The sequence below is a fragment of the Porites lutea genome, chromosome 12 (assembly GCF_958299795.1).
Source record: "Porites lutea chromosome 12, jaPorLute2.1, whole genome shotgun sequence".
In the NCBI taxonomy this organism is placed as follows: domain Eukaryota; kingdom Metazoa; phylum Cnidaria; class Anthozoa; order Scleractinia; family Poritidae; genus Porites; species Porites lutea.
Window position 1 is genome coordinate 14,994,815 of NC_133212.1, and position 22,709 is coordinate 15,017,523.

The window sequence follows — 22,709 nt, forward strand, 5'->3', positions numbered from 1 at the left end:
TCGAAGATTAAATTAATTAGAGTAGAATGTTTCCTGCTAAATCTTGACTTTATAATATTCTTTTTATTTCGCATTTGTGTAAAATTTCTTTTTCCACATGACTCCAGTAATTACTTAAGAATTGGATCTGCTACAGCTCCATAAACAGAGCCTCCTCGTAAGGTTCTTTGTATGTCATCTTTCATCCAGTACGCTGGGATTAAGAGCGAACATTCTAAGCATGTCTTTTTCTAAAAAGTGCAAGTGTCCTGGAATAACAAGCGAGTGTAACGGTGGACCAAGGTCATGTGATAACAGTTCCTCCATAGTGCCGCATACTATCCTTTGATTGGTTGATCCAACTCGTGCCAGGCCCACCGCAACTGATGAACCTGTGTAAACTACCAAAAACAACGTGGAATTATGACAAAGAACTTACCTAGGCCTTATTAGGGACTTTCAAGATGCAACGACGCGACGGCAACGAGAAACGTTGCTTAAAAAGTGAATTTGCATTTTTTCAGTCTTTATAGCGATTATTCCTTCCCATTTACTTAGTCAAATGTAAGCGAAACCTTCTGAAGCTGAACTTCAACCGACCATATCCAGGCTCAGAAAGAGAAATAATATTTCGTCGTTGTTCGTTTACGTCCTCCATAAAATGCGAAATAAGGCAATTTCACGTCGTAGTCGAGCAAAAAAGGTACAGAAATGTACAAAAAAGTATGATGCACGTGCGAAGTTGTTGTTTCGCTTGTTAAACCTATTGTTTTTTTGACGTTCCCGTTGCCGTCCGCGTCGTTGGATTTTAAAGTCCTTTCCGCATTTAGTTCTCCCTAAGACAGAGTATGTGTTAAAGAAATGCCCGTCTCATAGAGAGTCAACTAAAAGGAGTAAAGAAAGGCAGGGACCAACTCTAAATTAAGGGGGAGAGGGAGAGAGAGAGACAGAGTACACTATATCACTTGTACTAAATAAATATTTATAAAATAATAAATATTATTTTAGTGGTAGCATATGTACAAAGTAGCTCTTGCCTACCAATTAAGAAATGCTGATTTTTTTAAAGAGAGGTGGAAAATTGAGGTACCCGGAAAAAATGAATTCAACACCATTTACATGAGTTTTATAAGACTACTTTAAGTCTAACTGCCGATAACCCAATTTTTTTGCCTGTAGGTTGCTAGCTTTACGCGTACCTGGTTCTTCCCCCTTTAAATCCCTGGTCTTGGGAATTTCCAGTAACTGTTTTACAGCCTCATTCACGCTCATATACCGTGGTGGCTCATATACTTTTTTGCCTCTGAAAATGTTTATAAAAAAATCTTTATTACAATCACATTTTTCACTGTTCACAGTCCCCTAATTTTCCGTAAGATCGTTGAGAACGAGTGCTTACCGTCACGGGAGGTCATCTTGATTTTATAGGTACCGAGGGGGAGGTTGGGGGGGGAAGAGGGGGCGTTGGGGTTTATGGTGGTGGGAGAAGGGAGGCGAGTAAAAGAGCCTCCTGCCAAACGGTCCCCGCCCCCTTATAGTGGGGTATGGGCAATACGTTCATCAACCCACCCAAATGCTGTAAGGCAGGTTTACACACTACAATTTGTTTGCCCGAAGAAACGGTCAATTTACACGCTACAATTTCTTGAGAGAATCTCTTTGCCTAAAGAAATTCGCCAAGAATATAATCGGCTTAAAATTCAGCCAAATTGCAAAAAAATCAGTTCACGCCAAACGGTATAGTTCACGAATCTTGATGCTTAATAACCCACGTTCGATATATTAAAATTCTAACATGAATCCGAGGCTTTCTGGTCATTTTTCTACATTTGGTTTGGTTTTCTTTGTACTCTAGTCTGTCCTGAGAATTGCAAGACAATGGAGGGCCGTGAAAAATTGGCAATTTTGACCCTAAAGCCTCAGAGTCGTGTTAGAATTTTAATATATTGAACGCGGGCTATTCCGAAACCGCTTTCCCAAGCACGCAATTTCGAGAATGACAAATAACTTAAATCACATTTCACGAGAAATAAAAATAGCCCCAACCACGCTTCGCGGAAAGGTAGAGGGGATCCTCTTATAATTATGCAGCTCTGCTTAAGGTGCTTATACAGAAGGATGGCTCACTGGAAGAAGGTTTGAAAATCAAATTAGTAACGGAACTCAACCCTATGGCTCCTCCTAATTCCCTTTTATCCTTGTGTGACTGTTTCTAATCTTTAAGTTCAAACTAATCTATAACATTTACCTCATTAAATTTTCCACGGATTGCTCCTTTACCTTTATGTCTGCAAGACAAAATTGGACTGGTATTAAATAAGGATGCAGAAAGGCCGAGCGGTTAGAGCTATGGACTTGTAAATCCAGAGGCTCTGAGTTCAAGTCCCACCCTGACCTCTAGCTGGATTTGTTCCCGAGTTTTAATCCTTGGCCACGCCTGCCAGCTGGTAGCAAAAATATGGGGTTTACAAAAATAGCAATAAAAAAGGCTAACTTATGAAAACTGAATTACAAAGCAGTTCTTAAGAAAGGCAAATTTTTCCTTTAATAGAGAGATGCATAAATGACCTACCTAATAAGCAGAGAGTATGAAGGCCTTGTTTCTTATTTGCTGCGATTTTATCATAGAAGCTGTCTGGTTTCCATGTGTCTGTCCACAGAACTATGGACACTGTCTCACCAAAGTTGTAGAGCTAACATTCAAAGCAAAGAAACAGAATACAATTCAAGTTTAAACTCAACAAAATTCCAAATTTCCTCAGGAAAACACAGCATTGAAATTTTCATTTCCCTTCAGATCATTTTCTATATAATTTTACACTCGAAAACTCGAACTCCCGATAACTCGAACTTTTTTCTATTTCCCTTGAAGGTTCGAATTATCGGGAGTCGACTGTACCTACAACATCTCAAGTATGAAATGTAAATACAGACCAGTTCACCTAATGCACCTATCAATGTAAATCCCGTGGGGGGGGGAGTGCGGGCAAGGGGGGGGGATTTGATGCCTGAGACTATCCCCATGTCGGGCTTTTGATCGTGCGAAGCGACCCCGGAGATGGGACATTTGACTTTGACTGATAGAAGCCTGGTATCAATTCAGAAGCGGTAACCAAGTTTGTCCCTCGAGGCTTTCTGAAAGTTATGCTGTTGGAGAAAAGTATGAAGTTTTCATTTGTTTTAATGGCCATAATGCGATACTTGAAACTGTCATCTAAACAGATAATGTCTATTTTGAGAAAGTTTTTATCTTCAAGTTGCCATCTGATTGTAAACCTCGATTGAAATCGAATTTTACCTGTTTACCATGAAAGTCAGAGGATTTTTTACGGGTCACTGATCCGACCTGTTCTGACATGTTGAGCAGATGTTATAAAGCATTTTACATTTCATTAATATAATAACACGGTCAATCTTCCTGGAGCGATAATGTTGTTCAAAATAAGAGATGGAGAGAGAGGAGTGGAGAGAGAAAGTACTTCATTACAGCAAGTAATTTAACGGAACTTACGTTAACCTTAAATAAAAGTAGTAAGAACGTACTTTTGAAATGTTCTTTTATTCGTTTTATATAGTATTATAGTATTGTTTGTTTAGATTTTTCCCACGGGGTGGGGACTTTTTTGACACTTTTGATTGACCTTTCGTTTCCCACCCTGGGGAATTTGATCAAAAAATTTTAAAATTTGTCAAATCCCCACCCCTTGCCCGCACTCCCCCCCCACGGGGTTTACTTTGATAGGTGCATAATATTAATGGGCTTACCATTATTTTTTCAGAATTACCTAGCTAGAACACTCCAGTCAAGAGAATTCTACTGTTAATCAGGACTGTCCAGCCAGATCAATCAATTTCTAAAATGGTGTGCACAGCAGAGACAGGTAACGGGAAATTCTCAGAACAGATTAAAATTTCAAAATGACCAGCCCAGCCGGCAGTTCTGACAAATGGTTCCCTTAACAAGGTTCTTTTTTTCTCATGTCACATTGTTGGATCAATTAAGATTTCTGGGTAACTGACCACCTACCCTTCCCTAAGTCACAATTTTGCTCTAAGTGAGAGTTAAGTGTTAATGTTGACTTAGAGGAGGGGTGGGTGATCAGTTCACATTGTCTTGCTTGTGCTAATACCTCTTGGTCCTCTTACCTGAAGTCCACAGCATCCCACAGCATTCATGATGGAAGCATTATGAATAACTTGATATGGGATGCTTAATTGGTGTGCTCGCAGAACAAGGTCAGTGTGTGTTGTGGCACTATGAAAAAACACAACAGTTGTGCTAACAAGAAACAGTTCAAAAGTAACATGGTATAAAAACTAGAAATATGTGAATTGCAGAACCTTGCAAAACAAAGGCTGATGGTACAAATTGCTTCCATTTTCTCTTAAAAAGAATTTTTTCTCCTGCCTTTGAGATTCATCACTAAAAGCACTTCTTGACCTCTAAAACAGCTGCTAAAACTCACCATGGTTTAGTTAACTCACTGCTTTGTTGCTAGGCAACTGCAGATGCCCAAAACAATATAAAGAAATGGCCAAAGCAAGATCACTCTTCACTTAGGCCTGCTTCAAACGTCCTGCTACTGCCGTGCTAAGCTGGCTCGACTGTAGCTTGACTGCAGCACGACACTAGCACGACTTGGTTTCAGATGTCGAATTTAATTCAGTCGAATAGAACGGCTGTTGCCGAAAACAAAACACAATAAACAAAGAAACGGTTTAGCAAACTTTTATATGTATTCTAATGTATTTATAATTTATGAATTGAGTTCGGCACGGCGGTAGCACGACGTTTGAAACCAAGTCAAGCTACTGCCGTTTAGCACAGCAAGCCTTGCCGTGCTACACAGCAGTAGCATGACTTGGTTTCAAACGTCGCGCTACTGCCATGCTAAAGTCTTATTTAATTTGATCAATTGAGTTCAGCACGGCAGTAGCACGACGTTTGAAACAGGCCTTAGCGATCCTTGTGGGAGTCACATGCGATGCAAATTCTGATAAGATAATAAACTACAGATATGAGGGGAATAAATATGCATGTTAGCTAGAGTGATTTCTTCTGATGAAGGAGGAAAATCATTCCCCTGCCAAGTACATGTGCTGAAAACAAGTAACTTCAATGGAAAGATGTCAAACGTGTATACTCACCCAAATGGATCTCCAACAACCAAGAAGGCTACATCTTTATCATTAGCATGCTCCAGAATAAGATCTAGAAATGGGAAAATAGACAGTGTGTTTCTTCTTTTTCTCGTGCCTTGCACCTGTTATCATGTTCCAGGCTTGCTCTTGAGCATGAGTGAAGCATGCATGCTTCACCAAATTTGTTTTTATAAAAATGTTTGAGAACAGGCTATGTTTGGGTCATTCACCTATGGTTCAAATAGCTAATCAATAATCACTATCATTGATCTTAGCATCAAGAGCAACATCGAATTGCTCAAAAATTTCTACCTTAGTTTTAGCAGGGATAGATTCAAGGAAGTGATTTTTTTCCCTAGTATACAAATCTTGGATCCTAACATCTCGCAGTTATAAACATGGCATTTTTCTGAATTAGATGGACTTGCCAGTTAACATGGATGAATGAATGAATGATAATAATTATCCATGATATGGAATTAATGAATATTGCTAAAAAAATATCATTATCCAGCGAATGTCCACACTATTATAGAAAACAATAACTAGCGAAACATGACAAGTTATTGGATAGTACAAGTCCTTACCAGAATTTTGCTCCACTGTCTCCCGGTCAGCTAACTGTATTTTGCGCCCATAAAATTCTTCCTGTGATGAAATAATATTAATTTCAATGGGATGTACAAAAGGTATTTACTCGTACTGTATCCCAAAATGGGTTGGATCAACACCTGAAAACCCTATTCATAACCTTTTGTCAAATCTGATCCAAGTTTTAGTCATGTCTTGTAATTTTCCAGGGATGGCGGGGGGGGGGGGGGGGTGCTCCCTGGTGATAGGCTAATGGGAATTTGGCACTAGATGGGGTCACCTTTTTTATGGTTAGATTGACTATTGATTGATAATGTGGAAGTGTGTGTGGCCAAGTGGTTCATCTTTCAAACTCTGGATCTGGAGGTCCGGGGTTCAAGCCTCACCCATTGCGCTGTTTCCTTAGATAAGGAATTGTCTCTCTTCACCCAGGTGAATAAATGGGTACCGGCAATATACTGCTGTGGGGTAACCCAGTGATGGACAAGTATCCCATCCAGGGGAGAGGAGCAATACTCCTAGGCATGCTTCATTCCAAGGAAGCTGGAATAAGCTCCGGCTGTTTGGACCTTTGGCTCATGTGAGTCTTTACCTTTTTTAACTATTGACTATAATGGGTTTAATTTTCAATAGAGTAACTAAGTTGCATATCTTTAGTATTGGGGGATAGGAAAAATCAGGGATAAAAATAATTAAATTTTGTTAATTCATTTTAGGATGACGCAGCTGAGGCTTTATAAGGCAGAGGTGACTAAGTTGGAATCACAAAAATCACATAATTCTCCAAAAGTGCCTAGGATGGGGTCTATAATTGGCCAAACAACTGAATATAATTGATGAGATTTAGTGGTTCAAAGAGGCCAGTGGCAAATACCCACTAAAAACTGACCAAGGAACCCCCTCCTTCCCAAGCCCCCCTCTACCAACACCTTTTGCATTAGTTGGTCACATGATCAACTTTTGATAAACATGAAAACAGTTCACTTTTGAAAATTTTTGTTAGCACGAGCTAAAAGAGCATGTTAAAATTAGGTAGCATGTAAATTTCCAGCTGTTTATCTCAAAAGTAGTGATTCAAGCTTGAATGGTATTCCATAAAAATCCTTGTAAATTTCAAATTTTTCAAACTTTCGTGAAATATTTCCTTAAGCATTATGGGGCTCAAATCTTCTTTTAATTCAATTTGAGCCCTTAAATGCATAAGAGAAAAATTTAACAACAGTTTAAAAATTTAAGAATTTACAAGGAGTTGTATGGAAAACCATTTAAGTGCGACTGGGTGGCAAAAGTTGTTTTTCTCATACAAATCTACTTTTGAGAAATATGGCTGAAAATTTACAGGTTACCTAATTTTAATATGCTCTTTCAGCTTGTGCAAATAAAATTTGTCAAAAGCCAACTGTTTTCGTATTTACCGAAAGTTGATCACTTGATCAACTAATGCAAAAGACCTTTTTAGTCTACAACTAGTCGCGCACCCCCCAGATATTTAAAGCCATATGGTGCTAAAACAACAGGTAAGAACCAACCATTATTTAGGATATATCTTAGGAGCTGGATCGATATGAAGGACTTTGTTTTTCAGAGAAGTACATTTTATGGACAAGAAATGGAGAAGATATAAGTAGTTTTTGTGTCACTCTTTGTCAGCTCCATTGAAAGTGGCTTATGTGGCAGAGATGAAGCAAGAAGTTAAGCTTTGTGGTGCAAGATGGCACATGAGGATTTCTTTAGAAGTAGAGTAAAAATATAAGGAATTCTTTGGGGGTAAAGCCTTAATTTTCGCAAAATTCTTCAGGGGTAAACCCATATTCTTCAGGGGCATGACCCAATTCTTCAGGGGTAAACCCATATTTTACGGAAGTCTTCAGGGGTGAATGCAATTTTAGCCAATCTTAGGGGGAAGAAGAAAAGGTAAGGGTTCGGATTTTAAATGCAATAGCCCATTAAAATAAGCGTCCTTCAACATAAGCTTCAATTGTTCTTTTGGTCATGTTCAAGTCAGCCACAGAGCATTTTTATGAACTTTACATACCAGAACTTCTTGTCCAACACATAAAATTGATGTGTATGCCTCTAGAAAGACATAATCTGCTCTCTTTACTATTTCAAGCCCTTTTACTGTGATATCCTTGGCATCTCCAAGCCCGAGACCAACAAGATATAGCATGCTTTCTTGGCTTTGCATCGGATCACAAGGACTGGAACTAGAGGTTATTTTGGTTCTTCTTACATGAAGTACTGTTAAGCTGGCTCTCCTCGTGTTGTGAACGATGGTGAGAAAACTCAAGTTTCACGAGAAAAAACTTCTCAAAAAGGTCGACTTCATATCATGGAAAAGTGACAGTAATATCCGTGAGGTGAAAGTTCTACGAAAGTATCACATTCAGAAGAGGGAAGACTATACAAAATACAACAAAATTTGTGGTATGGTGAGGTCTCTTGCCAACAAAATTAAACAGCTTGAGCCGAAAGATCCATTCCGAATTGAAGCTACTGAGCAGCTCTTGGAAAAGCTGTACTCTCTTGGCTTAATTTCAACTAAAAAGAGCCTGTCTTTATGCGAAAAGCTGAATGCCTCTGCACTTTGTCGGCGTCGTCTTGGAGTAGTGATGGTTCGTCTACGTATGGCACAAGCTGTAAAAGATGCAGTGAAGTATATTGAACAAGGTCACGTGAGAGTTGGGCCAGAGGTCATTATGGACCCGGCTTTTCTTGTTACAAGAAACATGGAGGACTTTGTGACATGGACGGATACATCAAAAATAAGGAAGCATGTGATGGAGTACAGTGATCTGAGGGACGACTATGACTTATTATGATGAAGTAATGGACATGTGCTCGTTTGTAGACTGCAGTGTATGCCAAGGTGATGAAAAACAACAGACTGCTCACAGTCTAGAGGACAGGAAATAAACTGTACTGCTTGTTTGTTTCAAACTAGTGAACAAATTACAATGGACAATGCTGTTGCGTTTATTCAAATTTAAGTCAAAGTCATTTGTAAAAAACCTACATGTAATAACAATATTATTATATTTATTGGATATTATTAGAGGAGTTAGGTCGCTTATACACTTGCGATATTTATTAAATTAAATGCCGCCCTCGTATAAATGCCTCCCTCGATTCAACACACAGATGGAAGCAAAACTACCAATAAATGCTGTCCTCGAATAAATGCCGCACCTCATCAGAAGAATGCTGCGTTTACTTGAGGATAATAAGAAAATACTCAGTACAACTTGGCAATTTACACCATCCAGTCATTTACGATTCTATCTCAACAAAATAAGAGAGACATTGAAGCCTTTTAAATACATAATATTTACAAACGATTAAAGGTGGTCAGTGATTTTCAAAAAAATGATTTCAAAATAAACGCCACCCTCGAATAAATGCTGCCCTTGAATAAATGCCACATCTAAAATGCCCAAAAATTTAATAAACCCCATGGCGTTTAATCGAATAAATTAAATGTGGTGGTTGTTTAGACTATTTTAAACATCATTATGATAGTTATTAGGGACCTTAAATTCCAATGAGAATTAGATTGGAAAAGAAAAGCAAATATGCGTTTGTGTATTGTGCTTTTTTGTACATTTCTTTGACATCACTGCATTACTATGACGTGAAAATGCCCAATTTCACGTTTTATGGAGTGACAATGAAATTTTCTTTCTCTTTCTGAACTTGGGTATGGTTCCTAGAAATTCAACTCCAGGAGATTTTGCTTGCATAATAACTTGACAAAGTCAGTGAGGTTGGAATAACTGCAATGAAGATTGATAGAACGTCAATTCACTTTTTCAGGCTCATTTTATTCTTGGGCCGGGAGAGCCTTCAAACACAGACATATTAACTTTTTAAGAGGAGAGACTGCCTTGTGTATATTTGAACCTTTTCTATGATACTTGCACTGTGACTGCCTTCAAAAATCTAAAGAAGCACCTGGGTAAAGGCTTGTGGAGAGAAGTGACACTCAGAAATATGTCTGTGTTTGACAGATACTCGTTGCTTGGCTCAGTGTATTTAAAACAATATCAACTACACTGGATTTTGTCTCATTAGAATGCCATTAAAAATGGTTTACACAGTAGAGAATGTCAAGCATTTAACAATTTGGAATTTGTTTTTACTGTCTTTGAGTGAGATTATGGAAAAAGGTCTCTTGCCTTAAATAAACAGGGTAGTGAAGTGAATGATTTTTATCTACACAGAGTCACGGTTTGAGGGCCTCGATATAGCACACCTCTAAGCAAGCTTTCCTTGAGTCACCCCTTCCCAGGGGTTGTTGCATAACTGTTATTCTATTTATAGTAAAAATAATACAATTATTGATTAGTTTTAATTAGAAATTATTATTTTTTATGGCATGATAAGCAAAAATGCTACATTTAACATTTTGAATTTTTCATTCCCAGCTGCCTGTGTAACTGACCACTTGTCCGGACTGAAAAAAATCACGTTTTTCTTATGACCTGCAAAAAGGCAAAACAAACTCTACCAAACATCACGAAAAACCATTATTCACAATATTATTTGCTTGCAAAACTAAGATTTTTGAAAGCATTCAGAACAGTTTCAACATTCGAATTTTGGGAAAAAACTTAATCGTGGTGCCCACATGAGTTCGTGGTTTTAGCGTCCCGCCCCAATCACCCCCACTTCAAACCCTTCAAAAATATTGGACAACAGGTCAAACTTGTAGAGTTTGTTTAGAAAAATGACCGAAAGAATAATAGCGTTAGCCAATTTATGTATTGAAAAGATGTACTAATGGCCCGTGTCAGTTTAGAATTAACCTAATTTTTGTCTATTGAAAGCCCGCCTTGCGTGTTTTCAGTGTTTTGACTACGGTAGGAATGGCCTGGAGAACGAGCCGATGTGAACACCTCGATCGCACGATAAACCCTGAACAACGATCCTGAAAACCGCTTGGATTTACATAGGAAAAAATAAACAGGACGATACATAAATTAACAATAACTGTTGGAGAAAGCTCCTCCCCTTGATCTACAAATAACAAACCAGCTTTGGTCTCGAGGGAGTACACAGTGATTTGTGTCCTGGAACGACCTTCATTAGACAAGATAGCTCGTACAAGACAAGTTTCTTTGAAAACAGGTGACAATAGGTGCTTGCAAAGGAAGAGGAAATATCGAAGGATATAAGTCGTTGTTCTGATAAGAGCATAATAAGGTAAAATAGATCACATCCGACATCTGACAGGATTCTTAAGGGATATTAATAGCTTGCTGGGTTTTGACAAAACATTTGCAGCACAACATTTTTCCCTCGGGCAACTAGACGATTCTTTAATGTTGTTGGGCAGAAAAAGCATGTTTTTTGCTTGTTTATTCAACGATAACTCTTTGTGATGTCCTTTTGTCTTCAAATTTCCCCCACAGCTGTTACAGTAGAGAAAGCTGCTTCGGATTCCTGTCGCGCTACATTTTCTTCCAAGCCCTGCCATGCCGTTGGCGAAGAAAGCAGCAAAGAATGATATTAGTAAGTCCACGTCTTCTACATTTTTAACTTAAAGAAAGTTGTTTGAATCAGAAAAAAACATACAAATTTCACTGCCTCTTCAGTAATTATTTCACTGGGCTCGACTTATACCCAGAAACTTGGCAATAAACATTAACATTCCTAAGGTGACCGCCGGCCATTTTGACGTCAGAAAAAACACAAATCTATCATGTGGTTTTGTGAATTATGCAAGGAAGCGTCTTTCATTCAGCGTCGTTTTGGTCCATACAGAGTTTTCTGTGTCCCGCTTTTCACTGTAGGAGCTGAAGATGAGCTCAAGAACCATCGCCTAGTAGATGTTTTGTAGAGTGTTCATTGTTCACGACGCCCGCACAATGGTACCGTGATGTGATGTGTGTCTTTAGAAAATGATTTGAACGCTGTAAATATAATCTTACACATCAGGGTTCTCTTTGTCGTGTTATCCCTTTCCACTGCTGGAATTCTGCAATGTTTATGATTCTCTATTAGCATTCCTAGGGTATTTTGCAACATATGTTAGTACATTATGAAAAAGTCGTAAATATTGATTCTACAGAAGTACGACGAAGTTGTAACTTCAGGATTCTCTTCTTACTCACGAGGAAAACACTTTAATTGATTTGGGAAGTATTTAATCTCAATTATTCAGACCAGCACTTACCACTACAGAGATTTCGTTGTTTACTTTAAGACAAAAATGGCCCTTGAAAAGGTTTCCTTGGATCTAAATGGATCTATTGCTTGTGCTTTGACATTTGTTTGTAAACTTCTATTCTGTGTTGCTTAGAGAATGTGTCATTATAAATGAAATGTAATTACTGACAAAATGAGCTAAAATGTACAAGTTGCCTACATCTGGTATCAAATTCGGTAAGTGTCATAGCGTATTGCAGCCCTCAGGCAGTACATTGAAATGTCCATAAATTATATAATTTAAGAGGTCAAAATGACAAACAAATTAGTATAGCTAGGCCGATCAAGTCGCTTGCTAATAATATTTTATAGACAGATAGGTGATGATCTTGTGTTGAAGCATTTCTTTTACATTTAAATAAAAAAAAATGTATCCGTTCTTGGCCTAAAAATAATCAAATATTTTTTCTGTGCAGGAGCTTGTAATGTTCCTTTATAAATGATTTTCCTTTCTCACAAAAATTTTGCCTTAATTTTTAAAATATACTTAGTATTTATCTTTTAAGTTTTATCTCTCTTGATTCTATTCAATCACCTTTTTTTTTACGTTAAACCCTTCAAGAAGAGTGTATAGTTATTCATCCTCCAAGGTCACTAGTGTGATGACATAAATCTGATTTAGCTTTAGTTTGTAATCCACAGAACTGACACATGGAACAAGGTGTATGGATGTAAAATTAAATTAAGCCAAATTTATAGCAAATGTTTGATAATGTTGCTTTCCCCCAACACCATTTTTCCACATGCATGTAGTCTTCTGACCTTTAGTTTGCCGTAGTTTATTACTTGCACCTTGTAATAAATCTTTTCAGAGCTTGTGGCTTAAATTTGCATAAAGAGAAAAGAAACATTTTTTCAAAGCACTAAGAATTCTAAAAGTAGCATTTTTTTCTGGACTGCAACTGTACAATAATATAATATTATGAAAAATATGTTTTCATGAATTAAATAATACTTAAGGTTTTTGATGATTTTATAATTTTCTTATTTCATACTGATAGGGTCCAGACAAGTTCAATGTTCTAGTGTGAACATTATTTTTATCCTTGAAAATTATTTTTCTAGTTAACATATTTGAAAAATGTAGTATTCCTTGTAAACCAAGGTATACAAATTTGTTAGAATTTACATGTATGTTTTGCTTATGGTCTGCTCAGGGTGGAAGTTGACATTTGTAAGGAAATTGGGCTGGTTTCTACCAGTTACCTAGCAACAAAACCTATCAAAATCCTAAACAGTGAAACTGATTGAAATTACCTGGATGTCTTTGTTTGGTGAAATGTTTCCACAAGTCACTTCCAAGATTTTTTGACCACATTTTGAGTTTCAAACCACTTAAGAATTATGGCTATTTTTTTAAATGGTGTGTCCAATTGAAGTCAGTTTGCTTGTTTAATTAATCGCGACAAAACTTCCACCTTTCCTGCTTTAGGTTGCCGGTTCAAATCATGTTGGTTGTTTCTTTTTTTTCTTTTCTGTTGTTTTGGCTTTTTTCCCTTTCTTACATACTTTTTGAGTGTCTGGAGGTTCTTCGAGAAATGTATTTCAACTGTAAAAATAGGTTGACTTTATAAGAAAAGTTCAAAGGTGCTAAAATTTTTTGAAAGAAATCAGGAGTCGGGATTGAGATGTTTAACAGTAGCCTGAGAAAACAGCCAACATTTGGTGGTGCTGCCACTGGTTTCCCCGCCACATGACATCTGAGAAATGAGCGCCGAAATTCCATACTGATGACGCGTCACCACCCAGATCTGGATAGTGCCTCTGATTGGTACATGGGAAATTTGATTCAACCAATGAGAAGCACTACCCAGATCTGGGTCATTTGGCGGGGAAAGCAGTGGTAGCATCGCCAAATGTTGGCTGTTTTCTCAGGCTAGTTTAACAGTGGAAATAAGAAAAGCAGATTGGGCTAGGTTTTGTCTGTAAACACAAATATTGGTACAAGGAAGGATGTTCAAAAAGTACTGCTGGGGAACAAGCCTATGTGTGGTCATCTTGGGTACACTTGCTGCTGAGAAATCTGCATTTTAACAAAGGTTTTCATTCAGACGTTCACTGGTCTGACATGTTTGATTGAAAATTTTCTGGCAATTCTCCCTTGTTCGTCATTCACCTGGAGATTTCCGAAAATCTCCATATTTAGGTGTTTCCGTATGTTTCTTTTACTGGCGACCAATAAAAACGCGTTGTTTTGAAAACGTCACAGGTCTCTCTTCGGCGCCCGGACCTTGTCTGTTTCTTTGATACCAGCTCAAAAATACTGAAGAAGATCGAGAGTTTTTCAGGCAGAACTTTTTGGGTTGGCTATCATTATTTTTGGCCACTCTGAGGGAATCGAAGTAGTTGGTATTGTTGGTTGCCCGTTGAGTCATGGGCAACGCTCCAGCGAAGAAAGGAGACCCAGAAAATGGTATAATAATATTCGCGGGGGCATCTGTTGTTACACTCACCCTTGCGAAAAACCTACTAAGCTTGTGTTTTTGTTGTCTTATTTTATTTTTTCCTGCAGTTAAAGCTTTTCTTACTGAGGCGAAGGAAGAATTCAATGCAAAATGGGAGAGACCATCTCAGGTAAGGCTTTCTCGCTACGAATTGTAGTATTATACTGTCGCATCCTCCGTTCGCTTTTAACTGAAAATATATTCATCTTTTTGATGTGCGCGCTTTTGTTGGGTGAGACTTGTAAATTACTTTAAACGGTGTTCTTTCCTTTTGAGATCGTGTCACTAACAACCCGTGCTTGAATCTTAGTTTGGCTTGTCGGTCCTATTTTGTAGTTGTAAGATTTTTGTATTTCAAGGCCGGCCAAGTTGCTTTGTCACGAAGTATTTTCTATATTGATTTTCATGGTGTCGCTCATGTCATGTCTGTTTGATGCTTACAGAATACGGCTAGTTTGGATGAGTTTGAGCGTCTCAAGACCCTAGGTACTGGATCATTTGGTCGAGTTATGCTGGTACAACACAAGAGCAGCTCAAGATACTACGCCATGAAAATTCTGGACAAGCAAAAGGTAATCTGAGGTTTATTATGTTGAATTTTTGAACGGGGGTTTGCGAGGATTTCGATTAGAGATGACTGGCGCAGTATGTCGGTTTTATTAGTTTAACTTATGTGCAAAAATATTACTCCCGACCTCTGTTTCGAAGCCTCAATCTTTCAAGGATTAGAGAAAAATATTAAATAAGGACGATTGTATCCTTGGAAAACGAGATCTCCGTTTCCTCGAATTTCTAAATTTGAATGGCAGATAAAAGACTTCGCTTTAACAACAACAACCTGTTCGTTGATTTATTCTGAATGTCTGTTACGAATAGCTGTGTCTTATTTTAAGATATGAAAGTAAAAATTCAATGAATCTGGGCGCTATTTTTTGAGTTTCGTATCTTGGATTACTTCTTCTTTCTTGTAGACATTGAATTATTACATTCTTGGTTTGCACTGTTCATTGCTTTTTGTAATCTCAACTTAGACATAGGCACCATTTTTTATGTAACAGGTGTTATGACGAATTAATAATCTTGAACTGGGTGTAGCATAGAATTCATACGATCTGCTTTAATTTTAAGGTTGTCAAGTTAAAGCAAGTTGAGCACACGTTAAACGAGAAGAGAATCTTGCAAGCCATCACCTTCCCATTCTTGGTGAATCTGGAATGGCACTTTAAGGTTTGTTTCTGCAAAGATATTGGCTAACATCATGCTTCTAAGCTCATTCCCCGATCTGTTTTTCCATTAAGTTTGAACTAAAATACAACCTTTTTAAACTCTAATTCCTTAAGTCACTTATTAAAATTATCTGCATTATAATTGTTGACAAAATAACACGGACGTGTTAACATCATTTGAGAATGTTTTGATTATGATGTCCTTTTGTTTAAGATATTAAGATTTTGCAACACCCACTTGCAATAGAATGATATAAGTTTTATAAGTGAAAAATTGTTGAATCATTTAGATAAGCCTGGAATACCATCACCACTTTTGGTTTCGTAGGGTATTTTACTCATTCCTTACTGTCAATGACATTCTAATTTAAATATTGTTGCAACAAAATAATAACAATATTTGGTGCAAGTCTTGGGTATAGGCTGTAAGAGACCAAGGTTAGTTTCAACATACTCATCATTGCTCGTCTAGTGAATGATTTTATCCAGGTATAACATTTATAAAACTTTAATATCAGTAAAGCATTTTCTTTACATTCTATGACAACGTTATCACCCCGTGCCTTCCACTTTTAACATTACTTCATCTTGTACAACTGTTGTGTCTATTGTAATAACCTTCTGACACTTGCATTGTTATGTTGTCCCCTTTCCTTTAAGGTGCCTGTAAGTAATTGTCAATTTGCTCCATTGTAAGCTAATACTTTGAATATGGTTATTGATATGCCTCAGTAAGTTCCTATCCAGGATAAGAGGAATATTTTGATTAAAGAAGTTGCCTAGAAGTACATGCGTTAATTTTAGTGAATATCCATGCGGCTATCTAACATCAGCAAACATCAGTTACCATGTAAGACATCACAGACACGGTTCATACAATCTTGAAAAGGTCTTGAATTTTAGTAGTCATCTTGAAAAGTCCTTGAATTCCCTTGAGGTCCTTGAAAAGTACTTGATTTCTTTATTAGGTCTTAAAAAATCCTTGAAATTCACAACCTTGTCTGCGCCAGACACCTTTTTCTGTAAAATTAGATTATTTTGCTGAGGAAAATTTGGCTCATCCTCGGTGTAAGAACCTGTAAAACTCACGAGGAATGTAAAAACATTTTTGTGCATGAACAATATGTTATTTCTGTTTCTTTATTTCAAATGCTATTTCTGTACGTCAGACGCATTTGCAAGTCATACCCTGTCATTTTGCAAAGTGTTGTTGCGGAAAATAGTATGAAATAATGTGATCAATGATGGCCGAAGAGGTAAAATCATAAATGACTTCATGACGTGTTCTAGCCAGTAGGGTGATCAAAGGGGGTCAAAGAAAACTGTAACTGGCCCTTGAAAATGAAAAGTCCTTCAAATATTGTTTGTCTGAAGTTGTACGAACCATGCAGACATCTCTTGCTTGTTTGTTTAGCTATCAATTAATGGTGTCTTTGTCACCACTGCACTGTAGCCTTATTTTCAAATGTACTTTCTTTTGTTTGTAGGATAATTCCAACCTGTACATGGTGTTGGAGTTTGTGCTTGGGGGAGAAATGTTCTCTCATCTAAGACGCATTGGTAGATTCAGGTGAAATATTTATTTTTTTTATGAGAAGGCATGAACAGGGTTTTGTGTGCTTTGACATCGCCTACTTTCCCCCTTGGTGACAATCAACCTGATTTCAGTGTACCGCACACCTCAAATCTGCATAGCTCAAAATACATCTCTTGATAACATTATCGTAATATCCTCAAGCTCTGAAACCAACTGTAGAGCAACTTATGTATTCATATTGGTTTTAAATGACATAACTTAGCAAGGTTGTGGTGATAGCTGTAGCCGCCCTAGTGCCCAACACTTCTGGGCTTTTTAATTTTCACAATTGTTTGTTTGGGAACATTGCAAAGAATACAGCTGTTAAAACAACATTCACAGGAAAATGCCCTTTTGTTGTCTTTTGTTTAACACATGGCAAAATTGTTATAAGGCGTGTGAGAAAGGGCTCTAATTTGGGACTAGGCCAGAAGCAATTGCAGCTACTAGTTAGGACCACTGGGATATAGCTGAGGTTGAGCACTGGAGGGTAATTCTTTGGTGGTACGTGGAAAAGTATACTTACATTTTCGTTATTTTTCTTTTTCAGTGAAACCCACTCAAGGTTCTATGCATCCCAAATTGTGTTGGCTTTTGAGTACTTACACTCACTAGATCTTATATATAGGTACTGCTTTCAAATCTTCTACTGGAGGCGTTTTAAACTTATATTAGTACACACCTTATGCAGAGGGAACACTTCATGTCACATCCAATGAACTGTGTTTATACAGCGTTTCCCAAGTTTTTTTGCTCATTCATAAATTTTTCTTGCGTAGGGATCTCAAACCAGAGAATCTTCTGATCGATGAAAAAGGTTATTTAAAGGTGGGTAGGAAAACTAAATGATTTTGTTATGATTATTCAGGCCAAATTTTAGGAAGAGATGTGACGTAACATCTTCTGCATGTGCCTAGTTGAATGAGTGGGTTATGGAAAAATTATGTTGAATGTATCCAGAGCTCTCCTCCCATGTACATGCAGGGGAGGCCAGATCTTTCCAGTACTCCTGTAATCAAAGGAACCACTTGAGTCTTTTGTTGACAAAATACAGTTGAACCTCCCTTAAGTGGCTACCCAACAAAGACAAAATCAGTGTGCCAAGATTTAACCTTCTAAACCCTGAGATCAAAATTAAAATTCTCATTTGTTGCCCCTATTCATTTACCCCAAAAGTAGTGAGGAGAAGGTAAAGCAAAGCAAATTCATCTTTTGTGATCATGTCCATAATTCTCATAACCACCAGCGTGCAAAGAAAATGGTGTCTGATAGTCTGCGCTGGGGCTAGTAGATTTTGCTATCGGGCTGGTGAATTCTGTTCTTAACTTGCCCGACAGGCAAGTGATGTTTTTTTAGGAATTCTAATAACAGAAGAACTGTGAAATCAATTCTGCTCGTCAAAAAGCTTTCGGGGCTAGTTGAAATGATGCCAGGGCTAGTAAATACTAGCTTCAGCTTGCCCAAATAGCAAGCTGTAAAAATGATTTTCTTTGCACCTGGACCACCAGGTTTTACAAAGCATTGCCATTACAAGGAGACATTTGATACTTATCACTCTTCTGGTAGTTTACTGATCCACAGGGGGTCTCCTCCTAGAAAAAGTTTTGATGTATCTTCATTTTAGAAGAGATTCGTTGCATGCAATTTTTAAGTTTCAACACGTTGTCGCTGAACAATAATAATCTGTTAATTAACATGTCTAAATAAATGCTATTGTGTGAATTATTACAACTGTTGTATCATTGTATCACTGTTGTATCAGTGTTTATTTTTATGTAATTTTGGAACCAATTTGTAATATTGTTATATACTTTCTTTTAGGTTAAACTTTGTAACTGCAGCGTGTGTTGTGTGAATAAATGACTATTAAATAATAATAAAAAATGTTGTTGCTAAACATTCTCTGTACACTCTGAGTAGTGTACTATATTCAGGGAACATAGAGATCAAACCATGAAGTGGTTCTTACAGGAGGGTAAAACAATAGAAACTTCTAAAAGTGTCATCCAAAAAAGTGGTCATTGGACCTTGCTTACGAGAGGTGGTTGTTTATGAGAGGTTCCAACTGTAGTGATTTCACTTGATGTGTAAGCACATGCAAAAATATGCCCATGCTGTTAAGTAAAATTAAAGCAAAAAACTGCAATAATATTTCTAGGTGACTCAAGACTTCTTGTAATATTTTTATACTTATAGGTGACAGATTTTGGCTTTGCAAAGAGAGTGAAGGGAAGAACATGGACTCTCTGTGGAACACCTGAATACCTTGCACCAGAAATCATTCTTAGTAAGGTAAGAAAATCTGTGAACATATTTAGCACATCACTGTTAATTAAATCTACACTCGTTAATGTCACAATTTTTTGTTCTTTTGTAATTCTTCAGGGTTATAACAAAGCTGTTGATTGGTGGGCTTTAGGTGTTCTCATCTATGAAATGGCTGCTGGGTATCCTCCATTCTTTGCTGATCAGCCCATACAGATATATGAAAAGATTGTATCTGGGAAGGTAAAGTATGCAGGGATGTAGATACAGATTTTAATAAGTGGGAATGTGGACATCATAGGTGGGTATGATGGGCCAGAGGCCCATTTAATCATGCCTTTGGCATGATTCACCTAGGGGGGTCCATTGGCGTACTCCCATGGAAAATCTTGAAAATTAGAATACTTACCATTAACATGGGAAAACCGGCAAATTCCGGTTGGAAAATCAAATAGTTTGTGCCATTCCATTTGGGAACCTTCAGAATATGGGCTGTGATTTAAGGCGATGCACTTTTTCTGCTCTGTTTAGTCTGTTCAGCTGATTTTGATTTACTTTGAAGCAGGTCATTACTCCAGCACGTCAAATGTTATAGTTTTATGTTTACATGCAAAATTTCCACCCAGATTGTTTGTGTAAGTGGGAAACATCACTAGACTCTTGGAAACACATTTTCCTGATTTTGGTGCAAATTTGATCCAATTGGGTACTTTTCCCAGTGAATACAGATAAACAGATTTCTCACAAATAAAGCTTCCATAAACTGTGATACTATACTAATACTAAGGTGACACTGTTGTCTGCTCTGGCTCATGATGTGGACTTAAAAATTGTTCAGGAGCAGATGGGGAAGTAGTTGTGCATGTGCGCTAAATGTTTTGTCTTGATTCTCAGTTTGTTGTCTAGAACTTGTTACTTTCGGCCGGGTTTTTTCTTGCTCTTTTGACTTCAGAATCACTTGTCTTTCCTCTCTTCCCTGACATATCAAGCAAATTTTGTCCACTGCAGTCTGTTCCCAAAGGACCACGTGATTTGGCATTTACTATTTTACATTCATGAGGGGTAAAATGGTACCGCTTACACACAAGAGTCTGCAAACAGAAATGCAATGCAGTCGTTCAAACTCAAAAAAATGTAGAGTTTGTAAGTTCATATTAGTTGCAGTTGAAGAGATGCGGGCAGTTGTGGGCAGGAAAAAAATGACCAACCTTCCTCTAGAAATATTTAGGAAAGAGAATATGTCCTTTCTGAGGAGGCTGCTCACTTTTACAGCTGGAAGAATGATGCTCACAGCCGGGTAATTTTCCCCGCTCCTGGCTGTTATCTCCATCCCTGAGTATCAGGTCTCAGAAGTGTCCTTTAGCCATTGCTATTTTCTCTGCCGCTTTTGCGGCAGACTTTGTTAGAAACAGGACCAGGTTACTGCAAAATCTTGTCCAAATGTTTGTTTTCCCAATAGGTCAAAATAAACCACTTAAATACCCTAGACTTGATTTAGTAAACCCCTGTGGGTTTTAGTTCTTCATTTACAGTGCTAAAAAGGGATGGTCAACGGACAATGTCCTGCAAGAATGACATCTTGAGCTGCCAAAAGATTCACTCGCCAGTCTTATCAACCAGTCACGTGGAGTCTTTCTTTTAAACAAGCAGCTCCTCAAAATTAAAATGTAAATTTTGCATTTTGTCTCCTTGTAAAAGGACAATCACATTTACAAATACAAAATTACACAAGGATTGGTTCACTTTTTTTCAAATTTTGACTGGTCCAAAAACATGACTTGATGGAGCAAAAATTTCTTTGGCCAGTTGTTGTGTCCAGCCACTGTCCAAAATTTATTTTGAGCCCTGCATGTAATAGATATCTGTCCTCATTGAACGCCCGGTCACTGAAAAAGTTGCCATTATGTTATGGATGTGATAGGGAGTGATCAAGTGAATCATGTTCACAAAAAGTCGACTTATTTACAGAGGTCTCCATTAACATCACATTGATTGTATCTTTTTTTCCATTCGTTTCTTTGTCAGGTTCGCTTCCCATCTCATTTCACAGCAGATCTTAAAGACCTGTTGCGTAACCTTTTACAAGTGGATTTGACAAAACGCTATGGTAATCTAAAGAATGGTGTTGGGGATATCAGAGGTCACAAATGGTTTGCCTCCACAGACTGGATAGCCATTTATCAACGAAAAGTATGCAATAAACTTGCCTTTGTTGAGAGTTTTTTTTTCTTCAGTATAGTTATTAAAGTCCAATTTATTGCACAAACAATAATTTACCTTCTTGCGTTGGTAGTTAGTTGCCTTCGACCATACATTTCTGAATCTACCAGTGTATGGTTTTCAACGTTTTACATAATTTGTTGTCAATACCATTGTACTGGTCCACAGAGTTATCTCTGAATTTAGGCATAATTTAAGAAAAAATATTGTTGTTTTGCCTTTTGTGTAGGTTGAAGCACCCTTTATTCCCAAATGCAAAGGTCCTGGAGACTCCAGCAACTTTGATGATTACGAGGAAGAACCCCTTCGCATATCCACCTCAGAGAAGTGTGCAAAGGAATTTGCAGATTTCTGAAGAGTAAATGACTGACCTATAACTATTGTGTATTTAAGTTATCCAGCAGTGTACAGAAAAGAATGATTGACTTTAATATATCAGGCATTCTTAACAAGGAGTCCACAGGCCATTAATGGACAGTATTCCATTTGGAACGTTATCACTTTGCCCCGTATTCCTTCCGTTGTCCTAGAACTGCTTTACAAAGGCTTTTTATTTATAAAAAAAAAACTCCATTGTAGTAGATTTTAGGAGAAAGAATTTTTAAAAGCAGGCATGTAAATGTATTATTTGTAATTTATACATATTATATATAATTTTGCCAATTCATATTTTAGAACACAAGTATGAATAGTCATCTTTAGTTCCAACGGTGTTCATCCTTCAATGTCAATAAAGTTCATTGTGCCTGTAGTTGTAAACATCTGTGTAATATTAGTTTGCGTAAAAAGGACAACTGTCATGATTTGGCCAAAACTATGGCCAAAAGGGAAAAATGTATCATATTTCTTGCTTGTTTGTGGTTGCTCTATTAATGCAGAAACTTGTTAAGATCCTTTGTGTCCATGGGAATCACTTTATGTCCAGATCCCCATCTATTTTTCACACTATTACTTTATGTCTGTGTGGGCAAGATTTTCTCTTGAAGTTTGATAAAAATAAGTTTGTTGTTGTGGTATTTTCCATGTTTATAAGAAAGTTGTCCTTATTCCAGGTTAACA

General features: G+C 37.5%; 3 protein-coding genes across 4 annotated transcripts; 2 read left to right on the plus strand and 1 right to left on the minus strand.

Annotated features, from left to right (window-relative positions):
* Nucleotides 1-47: 47 nt before the first annotated feature.
* LOC140921620 (diphthine methyl ester synthase-like) lies at nucleotides 48-7,916 on the minus strand. The gene is made up of 8 exons (XM_073371628.1): nucleotides 7,748-7,916; nucleotides 5,709-5,769; nucleotides 5,128-5,191; nucleotides 4,126-4,234; nucleotides 2,552-2,672; nucleotides 2,228-2,267; nucleotides 1,179-1,282; nucleotides 48-380 (listed from the first exon to the last, which is right to left on the minus strand). Exons 1-8 carry the CDS (start codon nucleotides 7,898-7,900, stop codon nucleotides 175-177), a joined length of 858 nt encoding a protein of 285 aa, XP_073227729.1. The 5' UTR covers nucleotides 7,901-7,916; the 3' UTR covers nucleotides 48-174.
* Nucleotides 7,917-7,968: 52 nt separating this feature from the next.
* On the plus strand, nucleotides 7,969-9,174 carry LOC140921621 (U3 small nucleolar ribonucleoprotein protein IMP3-like). Its single transcript, XM_073371629.1, has one exon. The coding sequence runs from the start codon at nucleotides 7,986-7,988 to the stop codon at nucleotides 8,532-8,534; it is 549 nt and encodes a 182-aa protein (XP_073227730.1). The 5' UTR covers nucleotides 7,969-7,985; the 3' UTR covers nucleotides 8,535-9,174.
* Nucleotides 9,175-10,676: 1,502 nt separating this feature from the next.
* LOC140953931 (cAMP-dependent protein kinase catalytic subunit alpha) lies at nucleotides 10,677-22,409 on the plus strand. 2 transcript variants are annotated; one of them, XM_073403310.1, is made up of 12 exons: nucleotides 10,677-10,914; nucleotides 11,124-11,223; nucleotides 14,432-14,493; nucleotides 14,807-14,935; nucleotides 15,492-15,590; nucleotides 17,077-17,159; nucleotides 17,716-17,793; nucleotides 17,945-17,993; nucleotides 19,362-19,457; nucleotides 19,551-19,673; nucleotides 21,456-21,620; nucleotides 21,880-22,409. In XM_073403310.1, exons 2-12 carry the CDS (start codon nucleotides 11,187-11,189, stop codon nucleotides 22,003-22,005), a joined length of 1,047 nt encoding a protein of 348 aa, XP_073259411.1. In that variant the 5' UTR covers nucleotides 10,677-10,914; nucleotides 11,124-11,186; the 3' UTR covers nucleotides 22,006-22,409. The 2 variants fall into 2 exon arrangements, with proteins under 2 accessions (XP_073259411.1, XP_073259410.1); XM_073403309.1 differs by lacking the exons at nucleotides 10,677-10,914; nucleotides 11,124-11,223 and adding an exon at nucleotides 14,138-14,332.
* Nucleotides 22,410-22,709: the final 300 nt, after the last annotated feature.

Coding starts and splice junctions, on each gene's coding strand:
- LOC140921620 (XM_073371628.1), bottom strand. CDS start 7,900: ATGCAAAGCCAAGAAAGCATGCTATATCTTGTTGGTCTCGGGCTTGGA. Junction 2,673..4,125: donor TGGGATGCTGTGGACTTCAG/GTAAGAGGACCA, acceptor TTTGAATGTTAG/CTCTACAACTTTGGTGAGAC. Junction 2,268..2,551: donor TCATACTCTCTGCTTATTAG/GTAGGTCATTTA, acceptor TTTGTCTTGCAG/ACATAAAGGTAAAGGAGCAA.
- LOC140921621 (XM_073371629.1), top strand. CDS start 7,986: ATGGTGAGAAAACTCAAGTTTCACGAGAAAAAACTTCTCAAAAAGGTC.
- LOC140953931 (XM_073403309.1), top strand. CDS start 14,293: ATGGGCAACGCTCCAGCGAAGAAAGGAGACCCAGAAAATG. Junction 17,160..17,715: donor AGACGCATTGGTAGATTCAG/GTGAAATATTTA, acceptor TTTCTTTTTCAG/TGAAACCCACTCAAGGTTCT. Junction 19,458..19,550: donor CAGAAATCATTCTTAGTAAG/GTAAGAAAATCT, acceptor GTAATTCTTCAG/GGTTATAACAAAGCTGTTGA.